Consider the following 11236-nt stretch of genomic DNA (forward strand, 5'->3'; position numbering starts at 1 on the left):
AATGTATTTAAAAAATCCTTTTGTCAATAATTTTACATCATATAAAGTCAAAACTTTCATGAACAACAGCTGGCAGAAATTCTTAGACAAACAAATACCCCCCTAAGAAAGGTAGTAAAACTCATATGAAATAAAACTTAATAATTTACGTCATGTTCTTTGAAATAGATGATTTATGATACTGTCTCCTATGATATTAAGACCATGTTCTTGTCTGCATTGTGCGGGCAGAAATGTTCAGCCATCTATTAAACACATTTATCTCCACTCTTTTAAAAGCAAGGGTTTCCTATGCACCTATCATATCTGTAAGATAATACAGATGGAGGTGATGTTTAGTCCAACTGTGATGTTTTAAAAAGCATTAATAATAATAATAATAATAATAATAATAATAATAATAATAATAATAATAATAATAAATCAGTGGACAAGAAGGGCTGCTAAATAAATGTACAATACATATAAACCTAGAAATAATAAAAGGATAAATAAACCTTCAAAATATGTGGAAGTCCCTTTGTTAAAGTGAGAGTAATTATAATAAATATTACTGGAAAGAAGGGAAAGCTGCTATGGGAATGTTATACACTGGAATGGAAGGCTGGTTAGCTGTTTATCAGGAATGGCTGCAAGGTAGCTGTCTCAAGTTCTCCATGTTAGGACTTATTGCATTCCTGGACCTTCTCAATTTCCTGTTGGAGAAAACAGGAAAAAAAAGAAAAAAAGTCAAACAGATATGCTGTTTTAAAATACTTATGGTAATTGTTTAATTCCCCAATAATAACAACAACAACAACAATAATAATAATGCTTTATTAATATGTAGTAATATACACGCAATAACGTATTCATAAGAAAATAACAACATGCTATTGGCGTGCTTCTTGTAATGGCTTTTCAGATTGGAACTACATACAATCATACAAACAAAAGACAAGGTTCAGAACTACCGAGTCGTATTTGAGCTGTATATCACATAACATCATCTACTGCAGTGGTAATCAAGGAAAATAAACAATTTAACTTAATAAACTCATTCAACCCTTTTAACAGCAGGGTAACATCAGGTAGTCACAATCAGGGTAAGTAGTTAAAGTGTTCAGGAAAGGCACTGGACTGCAAACACTAGAATTTGATGTACTATTTTCAGTCCCACGTGTATCTGGCCTGCATAGCTGCTTATTAGTTCAAGCTAAGATTTGTGTTGTGGCTGAAGGTGCCACTTGCCTGCAAGTCACCAAGATCACTTACTAGAAACATTTTCCATGAACTTCACTTTTGCATACCTGTTTATAGCACCAATAATATAATGCTGTTCTTAGACACATTTGCCATTTCACGTGGACAACTTGTTTAACAGACACTGGCAGATACATGTTTTTAGCCCCTTTGTGTGTCTTAAGATGCTGAATTATGCCAAGTACTGCAAGTACTTGATAATGCTAGGTAAGAAGTAAATACTGTATTGTCATATGCTGCTTAAAACATAATATGAATTGTGTATTTTTCAAAGAAGTTCTGCCATTGTTGTTTATTGTGCACAAAAGGCTCTGTTCCCATGTACCCACATTAAGAGAAGATTTCTCACAAACTCACCTCAATGAGAACGGATTTTAATTTTCCATATGCCTCTTCCAAATCATCATTAATAATTACAATATCGAAAAGACCAGGCTCTTTACCTGGAGAAAAAAATAAAAAAGTGTATCAAAGTACATGTTTATTTTAAAAGCTTTACTCATCTAAATCCTAGAAGATACTGGTTTAAATTAACTGGCTAATTTCTGGATATGTGGACAAAAACAGTGCACCCCCTACTGGGAAACCATGTCATGCAGCACCAGATTCCTTATTGAACTTTTTAATTTTTTTTTAAGATTATAATTTCTCTGTTATGCCAGTTTTACCTATTGTACCAACAGTGTAATGTGTATATACAGTGGTGTACGAGGTGAACACAATTATAGAAATGCAAATAAGTTGGTACTACCATATAATTTGTGACCTTTTGCTTGTTTATCCAGTTGTGCCTTCTGCTTGGGATAGTTACACCACACATTGGCCCATTACCTTGCTGTAGTGCCCATTGCAATGGGTACTGCTGCTTAAAACAAACAGCCTCTTGTAGTGCCCTCTCCCCCAACCCCATCTAAACTGCCCCAGAGAAATTATCAAGGGGAGACTCACTGATCTCAATGTCAGTTCTCGCTGCATCAAGTCGCTTCTGTAAACTCTCTTCAGTTTCTGTTTGCCTGTCCCGCAGCCTCTTTTCCTGAAAAACAAAAAAATATAATTGGAATGTATTATTATTATTATTAAATAATAATAATAATAATAATAATAATAATAATAATAATAATAATAATAATAATAATAAATCATCTAACCCACTAGGGATTTAGTTACTCACATACCTAGCTTACCGATGTGAAAAACAGCATAAGGGAGAAAAGTCAGACGGGGGGGCTTTTTTTTATTACTGTGTGACTTTGCCGCTTCACTTAATGGTGTGCGAGATAGGGATGCAACTGTGATGACATTTTCATACAATTCCGAATTCGACCGATAGCGACGAGAAAAATGAACCAAACCGAAACCGAATTTACTGTACAATGAAAAAGCGTTGGCAATTTTAGCACCAGTCAGCAGCCATTTTGGGAGCTGATCGCACACGTTGCTGCATATAGATGATTCACATTATGGCATATGGCAACGTAAATGAAAAGTTATGACAAGTTTATTTTTTTTATTAAGGTAGCTGTCGTGGAACTTTTCAGGTCCGCAACTAAAAGAGCCAACTGCACCAGGTATTCAGAGATATAAAGCTTTATTAGTTTGCACAAACGAGAACAGCTCAACACATCAGTGTTAGGAAGCCCGAGCAGTGTTCTCCCATACAGAGTTAGTATACAGTTATTATACCTTTACAGAGAGACAGGGTGGTTTCCCTTTCAACCAATAAGCTAGAGCCAACTCAGTTGGTGTAACAAAGAAAGGGGGAGAGGTATTTACAAAGTAGTACAATAAAGGTTAGGTGTAAAGGCGGGTTCACCCTGATCAACCGATAAGCTGGAGCCACGTTCCTTTTGTCACACCACCCACAGTTTGGTTTTCAGCTACATGTACCTGCAGTTTAATACATTTACTTTATTTCTATAAACTTAATAGATCATAAACTCAAAATGCTTTAAAAGCATATAACTCAGTGAATAATTGTACTACAGAGTAGCAACAAACAGGTACAGGAATGGTTCTATGCAATTATTCCCCTACAGCAGCTTAATTTACTGTGCATGTACTGAAATTAGTTTAGTTTGTCCAATTACTTTGTTGGTGCATTCTATCAGCATATTGATTGAATTCAAGTAAGTGCCTGATCCAGAGTCTTATGTATATATCACATGAACTGCATTTCTACTCAGACATAACTTGCATGATGTTTGCCACTTCAGGGGGGCGGGTACCAGGAAAATAAATGTAGTGTTAATTAATACATTATTTTATTATTTCTACATTGTTTATAATTGTATAATACATTAATATATGTGATAGAGTAACACTGTATTACACTTATTTATTACATTTAAAAAAAAAAATAATGGTGTGTCCTGTTCCCTTGGCTGCACAAATGCAGTTTGGTTTTTCAGTTTTTTAAACTTTCATTTTGGCTTTACTAAAAAACGATTGGATGTCAAAAACAGCTAAGAGTTGATTTAAAAAAAAAACAAAACAACGATCATAACCAACTTGCATCCCTAGTGTGAGATGTACAGTATGTTGAAGGCGTTACATATACAAGAAAACTGTAAAAAGGTTAAGGGTTTGAGTATGATGTAAACAACAGTTGGTAAATTAGCTCACAAGAATATCCACGGAGGGTGGCTGCACGGAGATGTAGATGGGGTTCAGGTCGGTTTTCTTGATGTTCTTCACCCCCTGCATGTCGATGTCCAGAATACAGATCAGGTTCTTGGCCTGCACATCCTGCACTGATGCCTTGCTAGTGAGAGAGGAGATTCATGAAGCTATGGTCTCAGGGATTCCAAAAACAGCCTGCCTGCTAAACATTACCCAGCAAACCATGTACTTTCAACAGCATCACTTTAAAGAGAGCCCCAGCAGAAACACAAACCCCATGCACTTCAAATCTACCATAACATTTTTTTTTTTTTTTTTTTTAATAGATCCCATTGGAGTGAGGGGGGGGTGAGGGGGGGGGGGGGGGGGGGGGGGTGGGATCTGCAGAACCTGGCCAGCTGTCTGCTTCTTGTAATCAGATTACTTGTATTTACAACAAGAGACATAGCCAAATGGATTTGGGAGAACGCTTGTCTTTTTCATGACTGTTCAGCGGTGCTCTGTATTGGTGGAAGCTATCCTTATTCACCATTTGCAATGCTGGGATTAGCAGTAAGACAATGGATTAGCCCACAACCTAATTAGTTTTTATGTTATTTTAATCTCTTAACAGTTGCCTTTGTCAGCAACTATGGGTCACATATGTAAAAAACTGGAAGATGAGGAATGGATTCTAACAAGGGTTCCACAGAAAATTCAAAATGACACTAATTTTAAACCCCTTTTCACAATGGCACTTCTACACGGGTCCTGGCTAACGCGGTCACAAGCCTGTGTAGTGTGAAACCACATATCTAGGTGACTCACCTCAGGAAGTGGGATGACACGCTTTGACCCGGGTTGAGCGAGACAAAATGCTTGATGACCGTTTGTGAGTCGACACAAAAACAAACAGCCACGTCTGTGGTGAAAGTTTCACTTCCACAAAGAACGTTTCTGTTTAGCCATATTTTTGTTGATTGAGACACACCATGAGCCAGATTGCAGCAGGGATGAAGAAACATTTGCTCTCATCAACATTTGGGCCGACGGTTCAATCCAGAGAAGCATGGTTAGATGCATTTGTAATAAGCTGCTTCTGGGGCATTGATACATGCACTGTTTACTTGCATCTGTCACTCAGGTCAACCCTGCTTTATTAAAAGCAGTGCAAAATTGTTGCATTGTTCTGACTAGCTTTTGTTGCTCTCAATTTGAATGACATGTTATCATATTTCTGATTTCTGTCTGATTGCTAATGAATACATATAACTTCTCATCTCATCTGAAATATTTAGAATACATTCTTTCAAGTTCAAAGCAGAATCAGGAATAATCATATGGAGGTACCTTAGAAGTCTGATTAATCACTGGTGTTGAGAGAGCAACATACCTTGTTCCATACATGTTTCCAGAGAACTCCGCATTCTCAATGAAGTCACCCGCACTTATTCCCTGCTGCATTACCTCCTTGGTCACAAAATGGTAATCTTAAACAAGACAAAAAAAAATAAAAAATAAAATCTAAATCTAAAATGCATACCCAGGTAAACCCATGTGGCTGTGTCAGGAATGTGCAAGGTGTTCAATACTGTGTCCAGGTTTAGTCATCTCACTACAGAAAGACTTCATTGTATATATGGAAATGAGGACGAGGAAGAGAGTTGAACTTTCTACAAGCCCTGGTTCATAAATCCTATTGCTGGCTAATCAGTCCTGTATGTCAGACTCTTTCATTCATTATAGAATTAAACAAACAGTAGGCTTCCACTCCAGCAAGTACAAATGGATACATGGAGAAAAAACAGGGAAGGTGTTTACTAAACTACCCAATTTGGACTCTTTTCTCACAAAATATCTATAAGGTTTATTCACTTCCCCACCTGAACCAACGGTAGCAAGTACACTTGGAAATGTTGTGAACATAGGTGTCCCTTCATTACTTTTATTATTATTAATTTTTTTTTTACTGGTAATATCTAAAACTGGAAAATGGCGTAAGTTAGAGCTATCTGAAGGGAGTTCCAAAAATGAATAAATAATAATGTATTTTACTGTAAGTTTACTGTACTGCTGTAGATGATGTCACAATGGTGGTGGTTCTGTTGAGTAACTGAAATCCAAATGAAAACCACACCATGTTTAGCGTTCCTCAACCTGACAACCCAGAACAGCAACGTGGGAGCACATGAACAAGTGATCTAGAGAAATCAGATTAGGAATCTCAGTTGATTCAAAAGATATAAATATGACACCGATATGTACACTCTTAGTTGTCCTAGGCAGCTCTGTGGGGGGAAAAATAGCCTCTAAAACCATACTGTATACAAATAGTATTTTAACCAAAAGTGCAGGGATCAGAGAAGACATGATGGTTTCAAGCACACAAATGCATAGTAGATAAAACAGACCTATCTGCTTGGAAATCACTGAAATATTCCAAGACAAATTAATGGTATTACGAAGGGTTCTACACTAGAAATCACTCAACTAGGGCTACAACGAACAACAAACACGACCGTTAACAATTATGACTTAGAAATACAAGTGAAAATGCATAGAGTAAACAGTTAGGAAATTTAAATATTAAGAGTATTAATGCAAATGGGGCTCAGGAAATGAGTTGAAAAATGTTTAATACAAATGTTACATAAACTCTGTCTGTTTAATAACTCTAATGCCAAATACGACAAATAAGGTGGTTATTTTGAATGCTTGTTACTCCAAAGTGTAATTTGTGCCATCTTTTCTGAAAAAGGGTAAGAGTCACAGAACATCTTTACAAGAAATGCACTGGTTGACTGTTTTACCTTTGCTGTATATATCACAGCGATAAAACAAATTTCAACACAATCCCAACTGTTTTGATATTTTTTGTTCACACACCATGGGGGTGTATTTGACCTAAACAGTGGCAAACTCATTGGTTACATTATTCAAATAGTGGCTTTGTGTTATTATTTTAATGATTTAACAGCTGACTGTATATATACCACCGTTTAAAAAAATAATGTTAAATATATTGCTGTGATGTGTACACCAGCATACAGCAATGTTTCTTGTAAAACGCCATTGATGAAAAAAAATAATGACACACACACACACACACACACACCCACCCACCCCCTGGAAAAAATTAAGAGACCACTGCAAAATTATCAGTTTCTCTGGTTTTACTATTTATAGGTATGTGTTTGGGTAAAATGCACATTTTTGTTTTATTCTATAAACTACTGACAACATTTCTCCCAAATTCCAAATAAAAATATTGTCATTTAGAGCATTTATTTGCAGAAAATGACAACTGGTCAAAATAACAAAAAAGATGCAGTGTTGTCAGACCTCGAATAATGCAAAGAAAACAAGTTCATATTCATTTTTAAACAACACAATACTAATGTTTTAACTTAGGAAGAGTTCAGAAATCAATATTTGGTGGAATAACCCTGATTTTCAATCACAGCTTTCATGCGTCTTGGCATGCTCTCCACCAGTCTTTCACATTGATGTTGGGTGACTTTATGCCACTCCTGGCGCAAAAATTCAAGCAGCTCTGCTTTGTTTGATGGCTTGTGACCATCCATCTTCCTCTTGATCACATTCCAGAGGTTTTCAATGGGGTTCAGGTCTGGAGATTGGGCTGGCCATGACAGGGTCTTGATCTGGTGGTCCTCCATCCACACCTTGATTGACCTGGCTGTGTGGCATGGAGCATTGTCCTGCTGGAAAAAAAACAATCCTCAGAGTTGGGGAACACTGTCAGAGCAGAAGGAAGCAAGTTTTCTTCCAGGACAACCTTGTACTTGGCTTGATTCATACGTCCTTCACAAAGACAAATCTGCCCGATTCCAGCCTTGCTGAAGCACCCCCAGATCATCACCGATCCTCCACCACATTTCACAGTGGGTGCGAGACACTGTGGCTTGTAGGCCTCTCCAGGTCTCCGTCTAACCATTAGATGACCAGGTGTTGGGCAAAGCTGAAAATTGGACTCATCAGAGAAGATGACCTTACTCCAGTCCTCTACGGTCCAATCCTTATGGTCTTTTGCAAACCTCAGCCTGGCTCTTCTTTGCTTCTCATTGATGAAGAGCTTTTTTCTAGCTTTGCACGACTTCAGCCCTGCCCCTAGGAGCCTGTTTCGAACCGTCTTCGCCGTGCACTTCACCCCAGCTGCCGTTTGCCATTCTTTTTGTAGGTAACTTGATGTCATCCTACGGTTGCTGAGTGACATTTGAATGAGTTGGCGGTCATCCCGGTCAGTGGAGAGTCGTTTTTGCCCTCTGCCGGTCTGTAGCTTTGTTGTCCCCAATGTGTGCTGCTGACCTTGTTCTTATGAACCGCCGTCTTTGAAATTTTAAGGATGGAAGCAACCCGATGCTCACTGTATCCCTCTGCCAGTAAAGCCAGAATTGAACCCTTCTTTTTCCCCACTCAAAACTTTCCTTTTCAACTCTTTGGGCATGTTCAATAGTTATTTTTTGATTCCAATTACTTTTGAGGTACTACTAGCACTGTTTTGCCATCCAGCTAGTCCTATTGCAAGAGGATAGTGATGACCACAGGAGTGGTTTTTATATTTTTCCTCGTTAAATAAGATTTGGTTCAGGTGATCCCCTAATCAGTACCTCATTCAGTAGAATGAGGTGTGCCTGTGTTGGAATTCAACAGACACTGGAATGGAATGGCTGCCATAGATGTAGAGATGCTGATTTAAGAACAATTTGCAGTGGTCTCTTAATTTTTTCCAGAGCTACACACACACACCCACAGTATATTTAAAGAACTAATTTAAAAAAACATTACACTTAAATTTTATTCCAGTTCTGCAACATTATTTAGTATTCACCCTTTCAGAGACAATCCCCCAAAGTATGTCATGGGAAGTTGTATGGTTTAATTTATTTTTAGCTTTGGACTAAATTGCACATGGCTGTAAATCCCTCTTAAGCAAGGTAAGGAAAGAAACACCTCTAGCTGGAGGCAGGACGTCTGCTAGGGGCAATAATGTTGTCGCCTCAAGATACAAAGGGAGACAGTGCAAGCCTATGGAGAAAAAAAGGTATAAAAAAAAAGTTTAGCTCTGTTTCACAGTGCAATACTTTCATGCTAGAGCAGGATGTGCAGACCGTGGAGGAGGAAACTGATGCAGTATGCTTGGGAGTAAGAAGCTTTGTGTTGCTGTTAAAATGGAACAAAGAAATGTTTAAGCAAAAAGCAACTTTGAAGGAAGCTATTGTACTTGACAGCCAAAAAGTTCATTCCTCCCAAGGATGTAACAAAAGACCCTACATTTACATAGCCACAATCATTTATTCTCCAAACTTTTCCAGCCCAGTTGTCATAAAAATAGAAAACCCTTAGTTTTATGGAAGTTTGACCTGCAGTAAGACAACCATTTTCTTAATTTTTTATGATGTTTGCAATCATCCGAGGTGGTTCTTACTGTAATTACTGCAATTATAGGAATATAAAATGCACCCCATAGATAAGTAATTACAATGAAGCCACAAAGAATGACTGTACACATCATACAAAATGTAAGGGGTATAACTAAGAATGTTATCGGATGCTGTTTTCTACAGCAGACAAGGTTAATACATGTTATAGTCCACTGAATCAGTTCTGAATTCAAGCACACAAATAGTATCCTTATTCCTTCTTTAGATAAATGTACGATAAAATAAATATGGAAGAAAATGTTAGGTTACTATCATAACCCTGGTTCCCTGAAATACAAATGTAACCGTCAACAAATGGGTATTTACCTCCTAAAGACCCGAATCCTGAAAATTGTATACCAAATCTGCTTACCGAGCCTGTGACGCAGTCATGACTCCGACCCCGAGGTATCAAAAGGACTGCACTCACAGATCTCAGTGTATTTTTCCTTCTATCCTACTGCGATCATGGATGCAGCAACCTTGAAGGTTAATGGTTAAATTTCTATTTTAGGCAACTGATAATAACCTAACATTCCCTTTTAAGTATGAAATGTAACCATTACTGAATGAAAGCTGTCGCAAGGGCAATATTGCGGGATGACCGGAATGCTACAAGGCTAAGCCAATAGGCTGCCCTGTGCATTACCATTCAGAACCCCAGTAATTAGATAGGGTGAAAAAACTGAGAGAGAAACTCACCTCTAATGCCTTTGTTCTAAGGGTTGACTGGGAAGCCGTCCTTAAGAAAAAAAACAGGGTTTTGAGGATACACAACATTAAGTCTGTAGAACTTAGTGAAGGTATGGAGAATGGCCCACACTGCTACATTGCATCTGTCTTTGACAGATGCACCCTGGAATGCCCACAAAGTTGTCATGCACCTGGTGGAATGGGCAGTGACCGTGTCTGTTATCCACATGGGCAACCGCTGCTTAGACAAGGCTTGACCATGGGACATCGCTCGACAGCAGACAAAACAAGTTCGGACTGCCTCCAAAGTTTCGTCCTATCAACATAGTACACCAGAACCCGAACTGGGCAGAGTGCATACAGCTGTCACTCTCTTTCAGAATGGAAAGCAGGTGTATAAAAAGCCTCCAATTCCACAGACTGGTTGATATAGAAAGTCTTCGGCAAAAAGGCAGGATTGGTATGGAGCGTAACCTTAGTCATAACCTCTGTAAAAATGTTGCTATAGAGAATGTCTGCATCTCATTCACCTGCTTTGCAGAAGTGAAAGCAAGCAATAAAGATGAAAAAAGTTTCAGCTCAGCTGAATGCAGGCCCTTAAATGGAGGCTTCATGACTGCATGAAGTACCATGTTTAGCCACCAGCAAGGAACAATGTCCTTCGTAGGCAGCAGAAGCCGCAGAGCCCTTTTCAAAAATTGCCCTGCCAGTAAATGCGCTCCTAGGGAGTCAATCTTAACATGGTAAGCTGAAATAGGTGTGTGGTAGACCTTTAATGTGGAAGGGGATTTCCCCTTGTCAAATAGGTCCTGCATAAATTACAGTATTACTGCCATGGGACAACTTGTGAGGGGGTCGAACACACGAGGCAGACACCACTTCTGAAAGACGACCCACTTGTACCTGTACTGGGAATGCATGAACGCTGCTCTGGCATTACGCAGGGTGCCATATAACAGATGCCTCAGCCACTGTTGTGCCAAGGCATCTATTCCCAGTGGTTCCTCACCTCCTATTATGTAAAACCAGAGGGGACAGTGGGTTGATTCCTGTGAAGCAAAGATCTCTATCTCACCTCTCCAGAACCTCTCCCAGATGAAGCCTCCACTCTGAGCTGCAGGTGACTCCCCCTGAGGGGAGATCCGGCACCCAGTTCGTCACCCCAGGCATATGCAATGCCCATAGTGAAAGGAAGTTCTCGTGCCCCCAGAGCAAAAGCTTGAAGGTCACACGATGAAGACTGGCCAGCCGGAGGCCGTCTT

General features: G+C 38.9%; 1 protein-coding gene across 2 annotated transcripts; it reads right to left on the reverse strand.

The window, feature by feature from the left end:
- Positions 1-425: 425 nt before the first annotated feature.
- Positions 426-9365, reverse strand: LOC121314290 (guanylate kinase-like). 2 transcript variants are annotated; one of them, XM_041247368.1, is made up of 6 exons: positions 8812-9365; positions 5234-5330; positions 3865-4003; positions 2191-2275; positions 1600-1685; positions 426-695 (listed from the first exon to the last, which is right to left on the reverse strand). In XM_041247368.1, the coding sequence occupies exons 2-6, from the start codon at positions 5302-5304 to the stop codon at positions 660-662; spliced, it is 417 nt and encodes a 138-aa protein (XP_041103302.1). In that variant the 5' UTR covers positions 5305-5330; positions 8812-9365; the 3' UTR covers positions 426-659. The 2 variants fall into 2 exon arrangements, with proteins under 2 accessions (XP_041103302.1, XP_041103303.1); XM_041247369.1 differs by lacking the exon at positions 8812-9365 and adding an exon at positions 5896-6924.
- Between the last annotated feature and the right edge of the window lie 1871 nt (positions 9366-11236).

The sequence above is a fragment of the Polyodon spathula genome, chromosome 4 (genome assembly GCF_017654505.1).
Source record: "Polyodon spathula isolate WHYD16114869_AA chromosome 4, ASM1765450v1, whole genome shotgun sequence".
Classification (NCBI taxonomy): Eukaryota; Metazoa; Chordata; class Actinopteri; order Acipenseriformes; family Polyodontidae; genus Polyodon; species Polyodon spathula.

Bases quoted from the DNA above. Each gene is read 5' to 3' on its own strand.
- LOC121314290 (XM_041247368.1), bottom strand. From the start codon at position 5,304: ATGCAGCAGGGAATAAGTGCGGGTGACTTCATTGAGAATGCGGAGTTC. The intron at 2,276-3,864 runs GTGAGCTAATTT...TTTGTTTTTCAG, and splicing joins CACCCTCCGTGGATATTCTT to GAAAAGAGGCTGCGGGACAG. The intron at 1,686-2,190 runs GTGAGTCTCCCC...TTTTTTCTCCAG, and splicing joins GAGAACTGACATTGAGATCA to GTAAAGAGCCTGGTCTTTTC.